The sequence below is a fragment of the Ranitomeya variabilis genome, chromosome 6 (genome assembly GCF_051348905.1).
Source record: "Ranitomeya variabilis isolate aRanVar5 chromosome 6, aRanVar5.hap1, whole genome shotgun sequence".
Taxonomy (NCBI): Eukaryota; Metazoa; Chordata; class Amphibia; order Anura; family Dendrobatidae; genus Ranitomeya; species Ranitomeya variabilis.
Window position 1 is genome coordinate 412,263,561 of NC_135237.1, and position 22,635 is coordinate 412,286,195.

The 22,635-nt window shown below is 42.9% G+C and overlaps 2 protein-coding genes across 3 annotated transcripts in view; both read left to right on the plus strand.

The window, feature by feature from the left end:
- Window positions 1–22,635, plus strand: part of TMEM200C (transmembrane protein 200C) — a 196,579-nt gene that overhangs the window by 116,012 nt on the left and 57,932 nt on the right. The gene's annotated exons all lie outside the window — the stretch shown is intronic.
- On the plus strand, window positions 5,207–14,279 carry LOC143783293 (uncharacterized). Its single transcript, XM_077271699.1, has 4 exons — window positions 5,207–5,689; window positions 5,783–6,189; window positions 13,664–13,736; window positions 14,165–14,279. The coding sequence occupies exons 1-4, from the start codon at window positions 5,343–5,345 to the stop codon at window positions 14,277–14,279; spliced, it is 942 nt and encodes a 313-aa protein (XP_077127814.1). The 5' UTR covers window positions 5,207–5,342.

Genomic DNA, 22,635 nt, shown 5'->3' on the forward strand with positions numbered 1-22,635 from the left:
AGGGTTAGGGTTGGGATTAGGGTTAGGATTAGGGTTAGGGTTGGGATTAGGGTTATGGGTGTGTCGGGGTTAGGGTTGTGGTTGGGGGGGTGTTGGGGTTAGAGTTGTGATTAGGGTCATGGCTAGAGTTGGGATTAGGGTTAGGGGTGTGTTGGGGTGAGTGTTGGAGTTAGAATTGAGGGGCTTCCACTTTTTAGGCACATCAGGGGTCCCCAAATGCAATATGGCGCCACCATTGATTCGAGCCAATCTTGCGTTCAAAAAGTCAAATGGTGCTCCCTCCCTTCCGAGCCCCGACGTGTGCCCAATCAGTGGTTTACCCCCACATATGGGGTAACAGCATACTCAGGACAAACTGGGCAACAATTATTGGGGTCCAATTTTTCCTGTTACCCTTGCAAAAATAAAAAATTGCTTGCTAAAACATAATTTTAGAGGAATGGAAAATTATTTTTATTTTCACGGCTCTGCGTCATAAACTTCTGTTAAGCACTTGGGGGTTCAAAGTGCTCACCACACATCTAGATAAGTTCCTTGGGGGGGTCTAGTTTCCAAAATGCGGTCACTTGTGGGGAGTTTCTACTGTTTAGGCACATCAGGGGCTCTGCAAATGCAACGTGACGCCCGCAGACCATTCCATCAAAGTATGTATTTCAAAAGTCACTACTTCCCTTCCGAGCCCCAACGTGTGCCCAAACAGTAGTTTACCCCCACATATGGGGTATCAGTGTACTCAGGACAAACTGCGCAACAACTTTTGGCATCCAATTTCTCCTGTTACCCTTGTGAAAATAAAAAATTGCTAAACATCATTTTTGAGGAAAGAAAAATGATTTTTTATTTTCACGGCTCTGCCTTGTAAACTTCTGTGAAGCACTTGGGGGTTCAAAGTGCTTACCACATATCTAGATAAGTTCCTTGGGGGGTCTAGTTTCCAAAAGAGGGTCAATTGTGGGGGGTTTCTACTGTTTAGGCACATCAGGGGCTCTGCAAACGCAATGTGACGCCCCCAGACCATTCCATCAAAGTCTGCATTACAAAACATCACTACTTCCCTTCCGAGCCCCGTGTGCCCAAACAGTGGTTTCCCCCCACATATGGGGTATCAGCGTACTCAGGACAAACTGGACAACAACGTTTGGGGTCCAATTTCTCCTGCTACCCTTGTGAAACTAAAAAATTGCTTGCTAAAACATAATTTTAGAGGAAAGATAAATGATTTTTTATTTTCACGGCTCTGCGTTGTAAACTTTTGTGAAGCACTTTGGGGGTTAAAGTGCTCACCACATATCTAGATAAGTTCCTTGGGGGGTCTAGTTTCCAAAATGGGGTCACTTGTGGGGGAGCTCCAATGTTTAGGCACACGGGGGCTCTCCAAACGCGACATGGTGTCCTCTAAAGATTGGAGCCAATTTTTCATTCAAAAAGTCAAATGGCGCTCCTTCCCTTCCGAGCCCTGCCGTGCGCCCAAACAGTGGTTTACCCCCACATATGAGGTATCAGCGTACTCAGGACAAATTGGACAACAACATTCGTGGTCCAGTTTCTCCTTTTACCCTTGGGAAAATAAAAAAATAGTTGCGAAAAGATCATTTTTGTGACTAAAAAGTTAAATGTTAATTTTTTCCCTCCATGTTGCTTCTGCTGCTGTGAAGCACCTGAAGGGTTAATAAACTTCTTGAATGTGGTTTTGAGTACTTTGAGGGGTGCAGTTTTTAGAATGGTGTCACTTTTGGGTATTTTCAGCCATATAGACCCCTCAAACTGACTTCAAATGTGAGGTGGTCCCTAAAAAAATGGTTTTGTAAATTTTGTTGTAAAAATGAGAAATTGCTAGTCAAATTTTAACCCTTATAACTTCCTAGCAAAAAAAAATTTTGTTTCTAAAATCGTTCTGATGTAAAGTAGACATGTGGGTAATGTTATTTATTAACTATTTTGTGTCACATAACTCTCTTTTTAACAGAATAAAAATTCAAAATTTGAAAATTGCTAAATTTTCAAAATTTTAGCCAAATTTGCATTTTTTTCGCAAATAAACGCAAAAATTATCGACATATATATACCACTAACATGAAGCCCAATATGTCACGAAAAAACATTCTCAGAACCGCTAGGATCCGTTGAAGCGTTCCTGAGTTATTACCTCATAAAGGGACACAGGTCGGAATTGCAAAACACGGCCAGGTCATTAAGGTCAAAATAGGCTGGCTCATGAAGGGGTTAATCTATCTAATATATACCGTGCCTTGCGAAAGTATTTGGCTACCTGGAACTTTTCAATCTCTTCCCACATATCATGCTTCAAACAAAGATACCAAATGTAAATTTTTGGTGAAGAATCAACAACAAGTGGAACACAATTGTGAAGTTGAACGAAATTTATTGGTATTTTAAATTTTTGTGGAAAACCAAAAACTGAAAAGTGGGGCGTGCAATATTTTTCGGCCCCTTTACTTTCGGTGCAGCAAACTCACTCCAGAAGTTTATTGTGGATCTCTGAATAATCCAATGTTGTCCTAAATGTCCAATGATGATAAATATAAACCACCTGTGTGTAATCAAGTCTCCATATAAATGCACCTGCTCTGTGATAGTCTCAGGGTTCTGTTTGAAGCACAGAGAGCATCATGAAGACCAAAGAACACAACAGGCAGGTCCGAGATACTCAAAACCTTCGGTCTGACACACTAGGTAGCCGAAAAACATGAAGAGATCCAGAGTACAGTTAAAATAAGGCTTTATTCATGGAAAACATATCCAGTGCCATAGTGCACAAGCACCTAAACAAGAAGTGGGGGGCTACCACATGTATCATGCTAAAAGCATATTCTGCAGTATACTGTAGAACAAAGCAACGCTATATATAAATCAGGTACATTACTCTTTTAGTTGCCTCAGCATACATATAGTGACATCATTATATATAAATACTATGTACAAAAGCAATCGCCATATCTACCTGTGACTGGCCCAGCGTCCCACATCACCCCTAGGTGAGATAGGTCTGAGATTCTGTTGTGGAGAGGTTTAAAGCCGGATTTAATACGAAATGATTTCCAAAACTTTAAACATCCCAAGGAGCACTGTGCAAGTGATCGCATTGAAATGGAAGGAGTATCATACCACTGCAAATCTACCAAGACCCGGCCTTCCCTCTAAACTTTCATCTCAAACAAGGAGAAGACTGATCAGAGATGCAGCCAAGAGGCCCATGATCACTTTGGATGAACTGCAGAGATCCACAGCTGAGGTGGGACAGTCTGTCCATAGGACAACAATCAGTCATCCACTGCACAAACCTGGCCTTTATGGAAGAGTGGCAAGTGTTCCACTTGCTGTTGACTCCTCACCAAAAATGTACATTTGGTATCGCTATGTTTGAAGCATGATATGTGGGAAGAGGCTGAAAAATTCCAGGGAGCCGAATACTTTCGCAAGCACTGTATATATATATATATATATATATATATATATATATATATATATATACAGTATATATATATATATATAGGTAGAAAAAGAGGAGCTGCACCAGAAAAAGTACCTTAAAGCGTGCACGCTTCCCTGACCAGCATTCCAATGGCCTTTCAGACAGTAAACAAAAAGGGAAACAGCACAAAAAGATGTAAAAAAGTGGACTTTAATGCCCTGTGGCATGGCAACTTTTCGGATAAAACAAAGGAGGCTCTGGGCCTCTCTGACCTTTCACGGCGCCTGCGCACTGCAGTACTTTGCTCTGCCCTCAGCAGGGCAGACAAAGTATGCCTGCGCAGGAACCGTGGCAAGAAGACAAGAAGAGGACGGCATCGTATGAAGATGGGAGGTGCTGGACCAGGACCGCGATGCCCATTGGACCAGACCACAGCGTGACCGCCCCTGGATGAGTATAATATAACCAGAATGCTGTAGATAAGCCCCTGATGCCGGTGGCCTTAGCTCATATACAATTTTTGGGGTGACAGATTCCCTTTATAAATTGAATCAAATGCCTAGTTAAAATCCCTGTGCTTCCCTGATTCTGCCACTTTGTGCTGCAGAGATATTCACATTTGTTGCTTTTTTAGTTCAAAATGTGAAATCTCTACTTGTAGTTCAGCTAAGCATTTCTTCAGAGTCTTTTCTGAGCACATAGACCTTCAGCTTAATTTTTCGGACAGGTATTTTTTAAATTCCATATTTTTCAAAAGCACCCATTTGGTTGTGATTTCTCAACAACATCATTCGGTGTGATTCGTACCCAAATGGATTGTCTTTGTGGTGAATTACCTTTGTTGTACTTTGTAAAAAAGTCGGTAAGCTGCATTGATTTTCTAGAATTAGGTCAACCAAAAAAAAACTACTTGTGTTTGATTTGAACAGGTAGTTTTTACTGTTCTGTTGCAAATCTAACCCCCAATAAATAATGTATGTTCAGGAGCTATTGTGCAATATGTTTTACTGTGTTTTATATTTATCATGCTAAGAGAAATACAACAACATAATGTCTGTATTATTTTATCTTCCTCTCAGTTCTACTTCTCTTTTTTGCAATCTATGTGGACAATGCATATAGTAATGTAGCCCTCCTTCTGCATGCAATGTTTTGTCTACGATAGCAAAGACATGAGCTAATTATCCAAGTAATTATTTTGGTTAAAGGGAACCTGTCATCAGGATTGTGCACAGTAACCTATAGACAGTGTCAGGTCAGCGCCATTATACTGATTACAATGATACCTTGGTTGATGACATCCATCTTGTGGTTGTTTAATCTTTATTTTCAATTTTGAGCTAATTATATGGTCGTTCTCCGGGGGTGGCCTATGGTGGGTGATTAACAGTCAACTCTCGAGCTCCCAACAGAACCACAAGTACATAAGGACACAGAACTAGAGTTGTCGCCCATGTCACAAAGGCGCAGCACTGTCTGGGAACAGTCAGGAAGGGCAGGCACAGATATATATGTACATTTGGCCTTTTCATACGCAATTATCATGTAAAATAATCATATCGAGAAAAAGGTCTCAATTAGGCTACTTTCACATTAGCGTTTTAATCTGCAGCGTTTAATCCGCAAACGCAAGGACACGAAAAACGCACGAAAACGCGTGTAAACGCAGCGTTTTAAAACCGCTTACAGTAACCGCATGCGTCATTAAAACGCTGCGTTTACATGCTTTTGCTTGCGTTTTCCATGCATTTGCGTTTTTTGTGCGCATGTCGCAAAAATTTACTAGAGAAAAATCTAGATCACAAGAACCAGCCAATGGGACTACAGAGGGCGTGTATTATGTGAAATCTATATATAGACCCTAGGACAGCTGAAATCTTCAGATTTTGCTCCTGTATCCTGTGACAAGATGGATCTTCACATGGATAGCTTTTACTTCAAACTGGATCTGAGCATCAAGATTTTTCTGGCATGTGCGTTTGCTTGGGAGCAACACCGAAACCGGGAAAGACAGAGAAGGACACGGCGTAGGCGGTTTTGGCAACACCCCATTGTAGAACTGCGGGAGAGCCGTGGTGCATATCAAACCCTGTATAGTGAGCTCAATGAGAACCCAGAAAAATTCCCGGAATATACCAGGATGTCACAAGACTCTTTCCGGGATTTGCTTGATCGTGTCCAAGGAGCCATCCGGAGACAGGACACACAGCTCCGTAGAGCCATTCCACCAGAGGAACGTCTCCTGGTTACCTTAAGGTACGTAATAATTCTAAACAAAAGCTACCCATAATTTTTGCAGGTCTGACATGTATTTTTGGCATTTTAGTAAATTATTTATTCTTTCTACAGATTTCTTGCAACTGGAGAGAGCTTGTCATCCCTTCATTTCCAGTACCGCCTTGGGATTTCCACGCTGTCCGGAATTGTTTTTGACACCTGCCGGGCTTTATGGAACGTTCTCTGTGAGGAATTTATACCCATACCCACGGAGGACATGTGGAAAGAAATTGCTGAAAAATTTTGGACTGTTTGTGATTTTCCCAACTGTTTGGGTGCGGTGGATGGGAAGCACATCCGGATTATCAAACCAGCCAGAACGGGATCACAGTTCTTCAACTACAAAAAATATTTTTCAGTAGTTCTTATGGCAATAGCCGATGCGGACTGTCGCTTCATTGCTGTGGACATTGGTGCTTTTGGCCGTGGCAACGATTCACAGACTTTTAAAAACTCTGATATGGGCCAACGTGTTTATGGCAAAAATTTTAATTTCCCACAGCCACGACCACTCCCTTACACTCAAGGCCCACCGCTGCCATTTGTAATGGTTGGGGATGAGGCCTTTCAGATGAGTGAAAATCTCCTGAAGCCCTATTCAAGTCGGGACTTGAACCGCACAAAACGGATCTATAACTACAGAGTAACCAGGGCACGCAGAACAGTAGAGTGTGCCTTTGGGATTATGGTGTCGAAATGGCGCATTCTAGCAACTGCAATAAATCTAAAAATTGAGACAGTGGATGAGGTGGTTAAAGCCTGTGTGGTTCTCCACAATTTCATTCTGGCTAAGGAGCGACCCACCATAGAACTTGATGAACCTGTTGCAAACCCTTTGCCTGATTACCGTCATCACCCGCTGCGGTCAACAGTTGAAGTAGGCCACATGCGGGACCAATTTGCAGCCTTTTTTGATTCTGACATTGGACGTGTGCCATGGCAGGACAATATGGTGTAAAATGTACTGCTGGCTTCGGGTCTGCAAAGTTATGTTTGAAATGTTAATGTTTTTTCTAATAAAATAATTGTGTTTTACTTTCTTCACCATGTCTCCTATCTATTTCCTTAACAAACCACTTTGGGTTTTTGGGCTTAGGTTGTTGACGTCATTGATTCCTGTCTTGGTTCACCATTAGCTATTTGCCGCAGACTGTATAGACTATGTCTGTTATTGTCGCAGTATTTGTCCAGTACTTAACATCAGTATTTGTAAGCCAAAACCAGGAGTGGTAGTTAAATGCTTTTAGTGGTGCATATGTGTTTATTGAACTTTTCCTCACATAGTTCCACTCCAGCTTTAGGCTTACAAATAGTGCTGTAAAATACAGAGCGAATACTGAGAGTGTGACGGCAGCCTACACCACAGATCTATAGTCATCAAGTCAGGTCTCTGAACTAATGAATTCATGATGCTAATTGCTCTTGAATTCATTTTTCCTGACACTTGTCCGGGTGAGTATAGATATGCCATGTATGATGTACATTGTCCCTTCACTTTGTGTGAAATATATGTATATGTACCCATAAGATAAAATGGAGGTAATACAATGCATTTCTAAAATCAGCAGGTCAGGGGTCAGAAATAATGTTTCTGATAAGACACGACCTGTTGAGTATAGTTGTGCTGTGTATTACCACCATTTTGTCTTCTGTGTGCGACCAAAAGTCACGGAGTAAACAGAAAGAACTGTTTTTGGAGAAAATACAAGTGTTATTTTTGGGGGCAACCTCATATCTCTCAACCAAACACACACCAAGCTTCAGTGTTCTGCTAATTAAGTACTGGAGTTTGGAGGTGGCCCCCAAAAAAGTGTTTGACGCATTATTTGTTATTGGCGCACGGTGTGTGGTGACGGCGGCGAAATGCACAATTAACCAAACCTTATTGGGGCAAAACACAGGTTTATTAAACACACACAAATGAAAAAATTAACTGCGCCTGCTTGGGGTTGAGTGCCGATATTGTGGGGTGTCCAGTTGTGAGGTCTGGCTTATTGTAGCCGACATAGGGGTGGCAGGAGAAGGCGCTATGAAACTGCTGGGGTCAGGAAATTCCGGGATTGGGCTAGACACATGAGAGGGCTGAGACACACTGGAAGGGTGAGACAAACCAGACATTACAGACACATTGGGAGGTGAGGGGGGAGGGATAGCTATTGTTTTTTGCTTTTTTTTGCCTTTCCCCTTCCTTGTTTGGTGAGGGTTCGTTGTTGTGGCAGGGAACACCAGGGCAGGGTCCGGCAACGGCAGTCTTGTGGTGGTGCCAGGAAACGCCAGGGCAGGGTCCAGCAACGGCAGTCTTGTGGTGGTGCCAGGGAACGCCAGGGCAGGGTCCGGCAATGGCAGTCTTGTTGTGGTGACAGGGAACGCCAGGGCAGGGTCCGGCAATGGCAGTCTTGTTGTGGTGGCGGGGAACGCCAGGCCAGGGTCCTGCGGCGAAACTCTTGTGGTGGTAGCGGGGAACGCCAGGCCAGGGTCCTGCGGCGAAACTCTTGTGGTGGTAGCGGGGAACGCCAGGCCAGGGTCCTGCGGCAGAACTCTTGTGGTGGTAGCGGGGAACGCCAGGCCAGGGTCCTGCGGCGGCAGCATGGTGGTGGCAGTGGAGGAGGCCCAAGCAGGAGCAGCAGTTGTCATGGTGGTGGCGGTGGGCTGACCCACTGCACTGTGCATGGTGGTGGTGCTATAATACGGTCCGGCAGTGTTTGGAATGGAGGTGGCCGTGCAGTGGTATGCAGCAGATGTCGGCATTGATGTAAAGCGTGACAGTGTGGGCACTGTTGGAAATGCCCCCACTGTCTGCTGAAAATACAGACTCTGCTGCATAGCCTGTACGTAAGCAGCATTGCAGGCTTGCATAACAGTAATCTGGACCTCAGGACTAAGGTGTTCCGACATGCCCTGTTCTATCTGATTAAAAAAATGATGTGCTGGCCTCTGGAGGTCGGCTTTCACTTGGGCAAGGGCTGTGGTTACCTCCTGGATACGTGTGCTCATATGACTAATGGCAGTATCCAGTCGGTCACCCATCGCCTTGAGTCCCTCATGGAAGACCGAGCTCAAGTGCAAAAACTCGGGCATGAGTGACCTGTCCGCAGCCCTCTGCCGCTGCCGGGAGGAGCCCATAAAAAATTGGCTAGAGGCAGAGGACTGGGGAAGGGGAACACCTGATGGACCAGCTTCCTGGTCTCCAGGTTGTGTGGCAGGCCCACTTGCTGCAGCGCTGGAGGATGGCTGGGACGGGTCCGTGGCTGACTGATGAAGGACCGCTCCAGAACCTGGGCCAACAGTGGAGCTCCAAGTGTTGCGAAAAAAAAAAAAAAAATTATTACAAAACATTTACAAAAAGATAACTCAACAGTTAGATAAACATTCAGATAGGGAAAGGTCACACTAGCACTATTTGGAGTGAATTTTACATCAGAATTTGCAAGCCAGGAGTTCAACAGTAGGAATAAAAGTTTCATAAAACCACATGCTCTACTTCTGCAGGCATCGACCACTCCTTGGGGATTAAAAAAACTGATGTAAAATATGAAGAGACGCTGGAGGCAATACAAGCCATATCTCTATACAAGCAAGCCACCTGTATACTCACCAGGACAAGTGTCAGGAAAAATGAATTGAGGAGCCATTGGCATCCTGAATTCATTATTTCTGACACCTGACTTGATGAGTATAGATCTGTTGTGTAGGCTGCCGGCACACTGTCAGTATTTGCTCGGTATTTCAAATCAGTATTGGTAAGCCAAAACCTGGAGAGGAACTATGTGAGGGAAAGTACCGTATATACTCGAGTATAAGCCGAGATTTTCAGCCCAAATTTTTGGGCTGAAAGTGCCCCTCTCGGCTTATACTCGAGTCATGATCGGTGGTGGGGTCGGCGGGTGAGGACTGTCATATACTCACCTAGTTCCGGCGTTCCTGTCGCTCCCCCTGCCCGTCCCACGGTCTCCGGGTGCCGCAGCTCTTCCCCTGAGCGGTCACGTGGGACCGCTCATTAGAGAAATGAATATGGACTCCACTCCCATAGGGGCGGAGACGCCTATTCATTTCTCTAATGAAGCGGTAACGGTGACCGCTGATAGAGGAAGAGGCTGCGGCACCGAAGACCAGCTGTCCGGGGGAAGGAGCGGGACGCCGGGAGCAGGTAAGTATGTCATATTTACCTTCCCTCGTTCCACACGCCGGGCGCCGCGCCATCTTCCCGGCGTCTCTCGGCACTGACTGTTCAGGCAGAGGGCGCGATGACGCATATAGTGTGCGCGCCGCCCTCTGCCTGATCAGTCAGTGCAGAGAGACGCCGGGACGGGACGCTGAGGAGCTGCAAGCAAGAGAGGTGAGTATGTGTTTTATTATTTTATTGCAGCAGCAGCAATGGCACAGATTTATGTGGAGTATCTATGGGGCAACGGTGCAGAGCACTATATGGCACAGCTATGGGGCAACGGTGCAGAGCATTATATATATATGGCACAGCTATGGGGCAACGGTGCAGAGCATTATATATATATATGGCACAGCTATGGGGCAATGGTGCAGAGCATTATATATGGCACAGCTATGGGGCAACGGTGCAGAGCATTATATATATATGGCACAGCTATGGGGCAACGGTGCAGAGCATTATATATATATGGCACAGCTATGGGGCAACGGTGCAGAGCATTATATATATATGGCACAGCTATGGGGCAACGGTGCAGAGCATTATATATATATGGTACAGCTATGGGGCAACGGTGCAGAGCATTATATATATGGCACAGCTATGGGGCAACGGTGCAGAGCACTATATATATGGCACAGCTATGGGGCAATGGTGCAGAGCACTATATATATATGGCACAGCTATGGGGCAACGGTGCAGAGCACTATATATGGCACAGCTATGGGGCAACGGTGCAGAGCATTATATATATGGCACAGCTATGGGGCAACGGTGCAGAGCACTATATATATGGCACAGCTATGGGGCAACAGTGCAGAACATTATATATATGGCACAGCTATGGGGCAACGGTGCAGAGCATTATATATATGGCACAGCTATGGGGCAACGGTGCAGAGCATTGTATATATGGCACAGCTTTATGTGGAGCATCTATGGGGCCATAATGAACGGTGCAGAGCATTATATGTGGCACAGCTTTATATGGAGCATCTATGGGGCCATAATGAACGGTGTGGAGTATCTATTTTTAATTTTGAAATTCACCGGTACCTGCTGCATTTTCCACCCTAGGCTCATACTCGATCAATAAGTTTTCCCAGTTTTTTGTGGCAAAATTAGGGGGGTCGGCTTATACTCAGGTCGGCTTATACTCAAGTATATACGGTATTCAAAGAACACGTACCCCACTTCTGCATGTATCAATCACTCATGGTTTTGGATTACAAATACTGATGGAAAATACGAATTGACGATAGAGGACATACAAGCCACCTGTATACTCACCAAGACAAATGTCAGGAGAAATGAATTGAGGAGCCATTGGCATCCTGAATTCATTATTTCTGACACCTGACTTGATGAGTATACATCTGTTGTGTAGGCTGCCGGCACACTGTCAGTATTTGCTCGGTATTTCAAATCAGTATTGGTAAGCCAAAACCTGGAGAGGAACTATGTGAGGGAAAGTATTCAAAGAACACGTACCCCACTTCTGCATGTATCAATCACTCATGGTTTTGGATTACAAATACTGATTCAAAATACTGACCCAAAAAAACTAGCATTATACACAACTTTTATTTTTCTTTTTTAACCAATATACTTACGTTCTTCGTGCAAGGACCGGTCTCAAAAACGCAAGGATGCGGTGGTACTTATATTTGCGTATCCTTGATGCAGAACCACTTGGAAGCTGGCTCTCTTGGCGCAGGTCCTTGTTGAAGCGGTCCTTCATCGATCGCCAACGTGTTTTGACTTTTGACACTGTTGACAAAACAAAACATAATTGTTAGGACAATGGTCTTTTGACCGTGGTTACACAACTGTATGTGCTGTGAAAAAGTAATGACTTTCTCTCATCATACACAGTTGTGTGAGCATGGCCAAGGTATTGACTACATCACACTGCATTGCGATACTTACCAAATGCAGAACGGACCCGAGCAGGGGCATTGGCCCAGCCATCCCACAACGCTGCGGCCACCTCATTCCAAAGCCTCCGGATCGTCACATTGTTGGCGTGCAGTGGATCCCGGGTGTCCCACAATGCGACTCGCTCATGAACCAGGGAGATGAGGTGTTCATTCTCAATGAGGTCCTCATCCCCTTCTGGAACCTAACAACAAAAAGGACATTAATATTGGAGGCATTCACATACGGAAGACAGAAAACAGAATCAGAGGAATGGCATGAATATTGAAGTAAAAAAAAACACTGGTGCTGAAGCAGAAGGGAAAGAAAGAGAGAAGTAGAAAGAAATGAAGATTCAAGAATTGTAAAGTGAGGATACAATAAACAGTCAGCCAGGTATACTTACACGATGCCGCCGTGTCGCCCGACCGTGACTACGCTGCTCCTGCCCAGTCTCCTGCCCAGTCTCTTCCGCTGTAGAAGAAGTGGTCTGAAAAAGGAAAAATATACATTGTCATATGTGTAGATGTGACAGTGAATACTTACCAATCTGAGGAGGTGAATACTCACTTCACTGACATGTTCCCCTGGTGCAGGCCCAGGCGTTCCTCATCAGAAGAAGAAGACATTCTGATGCATGCAGAAAGAAAGAAATGAAAGAAATTAGGGCATATACACACAGATTATAGAAAAGAAATGCATTGGATAGGATATCTTGAGAAAAAAAGAAAAAAATCCTCCGCACAGCTGTGAGTCTAATTTAACTCTGTAATGGCAAATAACTACTTGCTTCTAGGAACAGCCAACAGGAATATCTTTAAATGAAACCACGGGGTGCAACTTCTGAAAAAACACTTTGTAGTCCATGTAAAAATAGAAGAAAAGTGCACTTTTCCTGGTTTCAGTGATCACAACTTTATTAGGACATGGTACATAGATTGCAGGGAGGGATGTGAAACAACGTGGACAACGGCTGTTTCGTGCCTCGGCACTTCAACGGGTCCTTTCACTGAAGAGAAATGCAGGGGAATCTTATACACACCTGTGGTAGGCAAGACTCCTGCTCCTGATCTCGTCAGTGAACAAACACATAAAATTCTGAACGTGAACAAAAAACAAATCCACACAATTAAAACATAATTAAAATACAGCACCAAGACAATATAAATGTAAGTATATTCATGTATTAACTTTAGAACGATCTTAAAGGAACACAGTCATATCTATCCTTTCGTTGAGACCTAGAGGTCCCAGGGCACCTGTGCACAATATCCATCTCCCTTCTCTTTGCAATAGGAGACGCTGCAGATTACCACCTTGTTGGGGTAAGGAAACCTTCTCTAATCCTGCAAACCGCAGGGTCTGTACATTACCTCCGTGATGATTTCTGACATGATTGATAAGTTTTGGGACCCCCTTCCCCGTTCTTATCGAATTAAAATGTTCCCTTATTCTGATGAATAATGGCCGAAATGTCTTACCGATATAATAGAACCCGCAGGGACAGAAAATCGCATATACTATGTGGGTAGATCTGCAGGATATAAAATCCCTGACCACATGTTGAATAGAGCCAATTTTAATATGAGTACCTGTGAGATGAAAATTACAAAAGTTACAGTGGCCACATTTAAAATTGCCTTTGGGAGTAGTGAGCCAGGTGTCTCGATTGGAAGAGAATCTGTTTTGTACTAGCATATCTCTGATATTTTTGCTACGTCTGCAGGCAAAAAGAGGACCCCTATCCACCATCTCCTTCAAATCTGAATCTTGACCTAAAATCTGCCAATTCTTACGGATGGCCGATCTAATGCACGCATCCATGGGTCCAAATTCAAAACAGTACACAAACTTTTTTTCTTCTTTTTTAGATCTATTCGTCCCATTCTCTCTTGGGGGCATATTCGCGGCTTTATTTAAAGCCTTATCCAAGACTGGCTGTGGGTACCCTCTTTTTAAGAACCTTTTATACAGATCCTCTGACTGTTGTCTACAGCCCACTGAATCATTGTTAATCCTTTTTACTCGTAAAAATTGGCTAAAAGGTAAAGCTTCTTTTGTATACTGGGGATGGGCACTACCATAATGCAATAACGCATTAGTGGAGGATGGCTTTCGGTAGACCTCTGTGTGTATAGTGCCTGACAGCACTTCTACTCTGACATCTAGGAATACCAATTCATTTTCTCCGAATTGGGAGGTGAACCCCATATTCATGGTGTTCGATGTCCCCAGGAACTCCACAAATTGTGTGAAAGTCTCCCGGGACCCATCCCACACCATGAATATGTCATCCACAAATCTGGAAAAGAATTTGATGTGTTTTAAATAAGGATTTTTTGTTGAATAAATGTATTCTTCCTCAAATTTAGCCAGAAAAAGGTTTGCCAGGGTGCAAGCTACTGGTGTGCCCATGGCAACTCCCTCAATTTGTTTGTACCAGATGCCATCAAATTGAAATGCATTGTGTTCCAGAATGAGGGATAAACCCTCACAAATGAACGCAATAGTGCCCGTGTCAGTGGGGTTTTTTTGAAGAATAGACTTAATAGTCTCAATACCCAATTTTTAAGGGATTCTCGTATATAGACTTTCAATGTCAATAGAGGCTAAACAAAAACCATCCTGCCACGTAAAGTTTCTGAATGTGTCTAGAAAATCACTAGTATCTCTTACGTAAGAGGGTACATCACGTAAAAGAGGGCGCAACAGCCAGTCTAGGTAAGCTGAAAGTGGCTCTGTAAGTGACCCCACTCCCGAGACTATCGGGCGTCCCGGGGGCTGTGTGATAGATTTATGGACCTTCGGGATGTGGTACCAGTGTGGCTTTCTCGGATAATCAGGCAACAGTTTGTTAGCCTGCTTCTCCGAGAAAACTCTGCCCTCCACATACCGTCTCAGAAAAGAACGCAAGATACCCTTGAATTTGAAGGTAGGATCTCCCTTAAGTTTTTCATATGTGTCAGACTCTGATAGCTGCCTCAAAGCCTCCTTTTCATAATACTCTTTAGTTAATAAAACGGTGTTCCCTCCCTTGTCCGCTGAACGTATTATAGTGTCTGACCAACCCCGTATCTCTTTCAAAGCCTGTAGTTCACCTGATGTTAAATTATTAGGCGATTTTTTATATAGAATAGATTCAATATCTTTTGAAACCTGCATTTCAAAGACGTCTATGAGATTGCCTGGAGATGTTGGAGGCATATAAGTTGACTTAACCCCTCTGGTGAACGATACACTGGGCATAACCTTGCGATCAGGCAAAGAGAAGGTAGGGCCTGCAAGGCTTAACAACAAGAGGGCATCCTCACGTATGGCTTCCTCCTCTTCCCCTACCATAAAACCCAAGGGTCCTATGTGGCAGGGCACTTCCCCCGGCAAATTTTCTGGTGGCCCCGATTTCAAAGTGCTCATTTTTTTATTTTTACAATTATACTGCTTGAAAAGGTGCATTTTTCTAGTGGCTTTAAATAAATCGATTTTAAAGTCAACGAGGTTAAACTCTGCCGGTAAGCAAAAGTTCAGACCTTTAGCTAATACTGAAAGGTGCATTTCATTCAGGACATGATCCGTCAAATTAATGACAGCATTACTGTCCCTTACATCGGTCTCCATGACACCTGTTTCCTCTTTCGGCGGTTTCTTTCTGCCATTTCTTCTACCCCCACGGCGCGTCCTGCGTCTAAAGGGGATGCCGCATTATCTCCATTGTGAATAGGGGTAGGAATTCTCGATGTTCCGTTTAATTCTTCAGTAGCACTAGAGTCCGAATCTGTTGTCCAATAGTCTTTTTTATTTCCTTTTCGATTTCTCCAGGTAAAACCTTTTTTCTGATACTGTCTCCTCTGGTATTTACGGAAAGTACCGGGTTGGTTCCCTTTATTCCACGAAAATATCCTGCCTGTCTCAAAATCATTTTTGTCTCTTATAAACTTGTCACGTTTTCTTTGTTTTATATCATTTTGCAGGATGATTAGTTTGGTGTCTAATTTTTTGTCAGTAGCCATCCATTGAGATTCGGATAGTCTGGCCTTCAATTCCTCTTTGGTTTTAATCAAATCTGATTTATTAGTTTCATAGTTCGCAATATTTTGTTTGAGTACAAGTTTTAAAAGATCCTGGGAGCAACGTAAAAGGATATTTTTCCATTCTTTTACGAACAGTTCGTTGTCTTTAGATCTACCCACATAGTATATGCGATTTTCTGTCCCTGCGGGTTCTATTATATCGGTAAGACATTTCGGCCATTATTCGTCAGAATAAGGGAACATTTTAATTCGATAAGAACGGGGAAGGGGGTCCCAAAACTTATCAATCATGTCAGAAATCATCACGGAGGTAATGTACCAACCCTGCAGTTTGCAGGATTAGAGAAGGTTTCCTTACCCCAACAAGGTAGTAATCTGCAGCGTCTCCTATTGCAAAGAGAAGGGAGATGGATATTGCGCACAGGCACACTGGGACCTCTAGGTCTCAACGAAAGGACAGATATGACAGTGTTCCTTTAAGATCGTTTTAAAGTTAATACATGAATATACTTACATTTATATTGTCTTGGTGCTGTATTTTAATTATGTTTTAATTGTGTGGATTTGTTTTTTGTTCACGTTCAGAATTTTATGTGTTTGTTCACTGACGAGATCAGGAGGAGGAGTCTTGCCTACCACATGTGTGTATAAGATTCCCCTGCATTTCTCTTCAGTGAAAGGACCCGTTGAAGTGCCGAGGCACGAAACAGCCGTTGTCCACGTTGTTTCACATCCCTCCCTGCAATCTATGTACCATGTCCTAATAAAGTTGTGATCACTGAAACACGGGTAAGTGCACTTTTCTTCTATTTTTACATGGACTACAGATTGGATAGGATATACTCACATAGTTCAGAGGCTTGTTTGCTTGTTTGCTGCTCCAAGGGTTTGTGAGGCGTCTAGTCTGCAAGGCAGTCTGATGAGTAGTGAACTGCCAATGTCCACTCCCTCCCTTTATCACCTTGTATGTGGGGGGTGGCTTATCAGTGTCTAGACATGTTTTTCTCAATTGAGACACATGCGTCGACAAACGCAAGCAAACGCATGTACAGAAAAACGCATGCGTTTACATAGACTACAATGCATTTTTTCGGCGCAAACCTTGCGCAATCAGCCGCATACATTTCCAGGCGGCAAAATGACGCCTCTAAAAATTACTACATGTTGCATTTCCGTGCCAAGAAGCAGACGGCTAGACGACGCATGCGTCGTCAAACGCGGCAAAACGCGAACACAGAAAAACGCATGCGTCGATAATGTTAAAGATAGGAATACACAACGCATGCAGATATTTGCGGAAGAAACGCTGCGGACACAACCGCAAATGTGAAAGCAGCCTTATTGTCCAGTTTAAATATGCGCTAATGATCTCTAATGATCATTGAGAATTTGTGGGTTTTGAATATTTTGTAATGACGGGTAAAAGAAGAAAACTAGATGAGTAATCTCAAAAGTGACTGAAATAAAAAAAGGCCAATTTTTATTACATATAAGTCCGCATCTTATGTAGATGACCTTTTTTCATATATCTTTATTTTTCATGGATTGAACACGTATCCATTAAAATCTATGGAGCTTTTCATACATCAATGTTTATTTGTGTAATGAGTGTAAAAAACAGAGAATGTATCATGTGTCAAACTCAGCCATTCCAATCAACAAGTCCATGAAAAAAACCGAGCACATGGATGCCTTCCATGTGTTGTTCTAGTGCTGTCCATTTTGTGCTGTTTTATTGGTAGGAGAAGCTTGTAACAACATTTTCTGACATGCAAATTAAACATATATCTGAATGAGGCATATAAAACATCACAACTTTTTGTGGATTCATCTTATAAGGACTTTTTAGAAATGTTCACATTTGGCATAACATGTCTACTGCAAATTTGGTTACTAATTGGTGAAATAGGGTGTAGGTAATTCCTCACAGAATGAGCATACTGCAGATGTGAAAATCTACAACATAAGGATAGGTTTTCAAAATCCTATTCACTTGCCCTGCATCAAAAATTGCCAATCTGCAGTAAATCCTAAGGCTTGCTCTCAACAAATGGTGAACAATATAGTTCCTAACAATCACTGGAGTCATTCCATTTTTCTCCAGTTCGAGAATTAGATGTATTTAGCAAGAGGGATTGAAGGAGGAAATATTAAAGGGGGACATGTCAGCATAGACATTTGTCCTCAATAAATGTTATACTTCTTCATCTGAGATTCAATGTGGCGGTTATGAGAAATCTAGCTTAGAAGCCATGTGCAAATCGGTCTGAAAATCCTTTGTTGTATGTCAATGCTGTTGAGAAAAGCATTCCAAGTGCTCTGATGCCCTCCCAGTGCACTTCCAGCCTGATTTGCATATGGCTTCTACTCTAGATTTCTCATGACCAGAAGGTCATATCATTACAATAAAAGTGTCATTTTATCGAGGAAACAAGTGGCTAAATGGTCTTACTACACCTCTGCTATATAGAAACATGCTGATAATTTCCTGTTACACTGACAGAAGATGAACTTCACAAGAACTAGTATGGCTGCCAGGAAGCTGCTTATTCATTTTTTAGAAAACAGGTCAACAAATAGCTGCTCAGACTAGAGAAGGACCGCAAACATTTACAACTTATAAGGCTCCAGAAGCAAAAGTTTTCATTTTTGACAGAATGTAAACTTTAAAGAAAGATTATTCCCAAGATAGTAAGTTATTTCCTATCTGCAGCATAGGGAATAATTATTGATTGCATTTGGTCCCAACGGTCAGTCCCCCAGCGATCAGTAAGTTACCCCTTAGTCAACTAATAGAAAGCCAATTCCAGTGCTCAGCTATTTCCAGCAATCCCATAGAAAATGATTGGAGTTAATCGTGAGCATGAACACCTGTGCTCCATTCAGAATAGGTCAATTCCGAGGTTCCAAAAGACCATTCTCAGAATTGCTAAGATGCCAGCTGCAAACCTCTGGTAATTAGTAAGTTCTCTCTATACCATGGCATTACCAAGAATGTGGCTCTGGATCCCAGAAACTGGCCCATCTTAAATGGAGCGGCGGTGCCCAGGTTTGACCTGCACTCCATTCATTTTCTATGAGACTCATGAAAATAGCTGAATGCTGCACTTGGCTTTCTATCAATAGACTAGAGGACCCACGCGATCTGTAAGAATCAATAGGAATAACTCATCAACAAGAGCTGACGCAGAGGACAGTGAGGTTTTCTAATTAACTTGTATTAATAGGAAGAGCTTTAGAGTTAAATACACATTTTCTATAGGAAAAAGATCTTATTATATCATTACTGGAGTTAATGATTTTATTTATGGTTGCCTTGCAGATTTTTCATCATTGCATGGTGCACAGACAGGGATCTGTCTCTAGCCAGTGTACTGTATGCCAGATTTCTTAGACCTACAGACGTACTATGCAGCGCTGCTCCTCTTTAATACAATGTAATATAATTTACGGTATCTGGCAGGAAAATGAGGTTTGATTATTATGCGCCGCCTAGAGAAACACATTAATAAAGAGGCAACATGGAAACAGTAAAATATAATTATAGAGGTAAGCTCATGAGACTTGTGATGTTGGGCACTTATATGTATTGTGATTATTTAAGCTGGGGCAACACTGGAACTTAGGCTGATCAATGGTGTTTATAAGTGTCAGTTCCCCACAATCTAATAATGATGGCCTACACGTCCCCAATGATAGACTATATCTATCAATTTTAAAATCCAGGATAACCCATTTAATTTCAGATTTAACACTGAGTGCTGCGAGTCAACTGGTTAAGTACTTCTTATGTCTCGGTATATGTATTATACTCTTTATTACTTAGGCTGCCGTCACACTAGCAGTATTTGGTCAGTATTTTACATTAGTATTTGTAAGCCAAAACCAGGAGTGGGTGATAAATACAGAAGTGGTGCATATGTTTCTATTATACTTTTCCTATATTTGTTCTACTCCTGGTTTTGGCTTACAAATACTGATGTAAAATACTGACCAAATACAGATAGTGTGACGGCAGCCTTAGTATTTTTTAGGTTCTCTACTGGTTCTATTATATGTAATGGTACTTTTTATGTCATATCAATCAATAGTTGTCCCTCAATAATCCATAACATTTTAAACTCCATATGTATACCAATAAAGTCTATGAACTCCTTTTCTGGACAGATAAGAAGAAATCTATCAACCCCCTGCTCAATGCAGGATTCACTAAACCATCTCAAATGTCTGTCCAGCCTCTCTCTGGAGACTTCCATTAAAGGAGAACTAACCACCTCTCAGCATGGTAACCAGTTCCACTCATTGATCTCCCTCACTGTCAAAAAGTTTTTTCTAATATCTAATCTGTATCTTCTCCCTTTCAATTTTCAATACATGAAAATAATGATGAACCCTCTACACTGTGACATCCCTTCAGATATTTGTAGACAGCTATTAAGTCTCCTCTTAGCTTTCTTTTTTGCAAGCTAAACACTCCAAGATCCTTTATCCGTTCCGCATAGGACATACTTTGCAGTCCCCTTACCATCCTGGCAGCTCTTCTCTGAACTTGCTCCAGTTTTTCAATGTAATTTTTTAAATGTAGTGCCCAGAACTGAACACAGTATTTCAGATGAGGCCTGACCAAGGATGAGTAGAGGGGGGTAATTACTTCACTTGATGCAGACTCTATGCTACTCTTAATAAATCCTAGAACTGTTTGCCTTTTTTGCTGCTGCATCATACTGTTCACTCATGTGCAGTTTGTGATTTATTAGTTTACCCAAGTCTTTTTCACACCTGCTGTTGCTTTGTTCTGTTCCTTAATTCTATGGATGTAATTTTTGTGTTTCTTTCCCAGATATAGAATCTTGCATTTCTCCCTGTTGAATGCCATTTTATTAGTTAGAATTAGTTAGAATTAGCCCAATGTTCAAGCTTATCTAGATACTTCTAATTCATTTCTCTGTCTTCTCTAGGATTAGCTATCCATCCTAGCTTTGCATCATCTGCAAATTTGCTTAGTTTACCTTCAGTTCCCTTATGTAGATCATTTACCGTATATACTCGAGTATAAGCCAACCCGAGTATAAGCCGACCCCCCTAATTTTGCCACAAAAAACTTGGAAAACTTATTGACTCGAGTATAAGCCTAGGGTGGGAAATGCAGCAGCTACCGGTAAATGTCAAAAATAAAAATAGATACCAATAAAAGTAAAATTAATTGAGACATCAGTAGGTTAAGTGTTTTTGACTATCCATATTGAATCTGGAGCCCCATATAATGCTCCATACAGTTCATGATGGGCCCCATAAGATGCTCCATACAAAATACGCCCCATATAATGCTGCACAAAGGTTAATAATGGCCCCAAAAGATGCTCTATAGAAACATTTGCCCCATACAATGCTGCATAAAGGTTGATGGCCCCATAAGATCATCCACACATTATGCCCCATTGTTATGGTTCTCAATGGCAAGAGAACATAGCCCAGCATACATAGGAACTAGCTCTTGGAAGGATGGAAACTTAAACTGACCATGAACTAAACCTGCCGCACAACTAACAGTAGCCGGGTAGCGTAGCCTGCGTTTTATCCCTAGACGCCCAGCGCCGGCCGGAGGACTAACTAATCCTGGCAGAGGAAAATATAGTCCTGGCTCACCTCTAGAGAAATTTTCCCGAAAGGCAGACAGAGGCCCCCACATATATTGGCGGTGATTTAAGATGAAAATGACAAACGTAGTATGAAAATAGGTTTAGCAAAATCGAGGTCCGCTTACTAGATAGCAGGAAGACAGAAAGGGTACTTTCATGGTCAGCTGAAAACCCTATCAATACACCATCCTGAAATTACTTTAAGACTCTAGTATTAACTCATAACATCAGAGTGGCAATTTCAGATCACAAGAGCTTTCCAGACACAGAAACGAAAAGAAACTGCAGCTGTGAACTGGAACAAAATGCAAAAAACAAACAAGGACAAAAGTCCGACTTAGCTGGAAGTTGTCTGGTAGCAGGAACATGCACAGAAAGGCTTCTGATTACAATGTTGACCGGCATGGAAGTGACAGAGGAGCAAGGTTAAATAGCGACTCCCACATCCTGATGGGAACAGGTGAACAGAGGGGATGATGCACACAAGTTCAATTCCACCAGTGGCCACCGGGGGAGCCCAAAATCCAATTTCACAACAGTACCCCCCCCCTCAAGGAGGGGGCACCGAACCCTCACCAGAACCACCAGGGCGATCAGGATGAGCCCTATGAAAGGCACGGACCAGATCGGAGGCATGAACATCAGAGGCAGTCACCCAAGAATTATCCTCCTGACCGTATCCCTTCCATTTGACCAGATACTGGAGTTTCCGTCTGGAAACACGGGAGTCCAAGATTTTTTCCACAACGTACTCCAACTCGCCCTCAACCAACACCGGAGCAGGAGGCTCAACGGAAGGCACAACCGGTACCTCATACCTGCGCAACAATGACCGATGAAAAACATTATGAATAGAAAAAGATGCAGGGAGGTCCAAACGGAAGGACACAGGGTTAAGAATCTCCAATATCTTGTACGGGCCGATGAACCGAGGCTTAAACTTAGGAGAAGAAACCCTCATAGGGACAAAACGAGAAGACAACCACACCAAGTCCCCGACACAAAGCCGAGGACCAACCCGACGCCGGCGGTTGGCAAAAAGCTGAGTCTTCTCCTGGGACAACTTCAAATTGTCCACCACCTGCCCCCAAATCTGATGCAACCTCTCCACCACAGCATCCACTCCAGGACAATCCGAAGATTCCACCTGACCGGAGGAAAATCGAGGATGAAACC

Coding starts and splice junctions, on each gene's coding strand:
- LOC143783293 (XM_077271699.1), top strand. CDS start 5,343: ATGGATCTTCACATGGATAGCTTTTACTTCAAACTGGATCTGAGCATC. Junction 5,690..5,782: donor CGTCTCCTGGTTACCTTAAG/GTACGTAATAAT, acceptor TTCTTTCTACAG/ATTTCTTGCAACTGGAGAGA. Junction 13,737..14,164: donor TTATCCAAGACTGGCTGTGG/GTACCCTCTTTT, acceptor CCTCAAATTTAG/CCAGAAAAAGGTTTGCCAGG.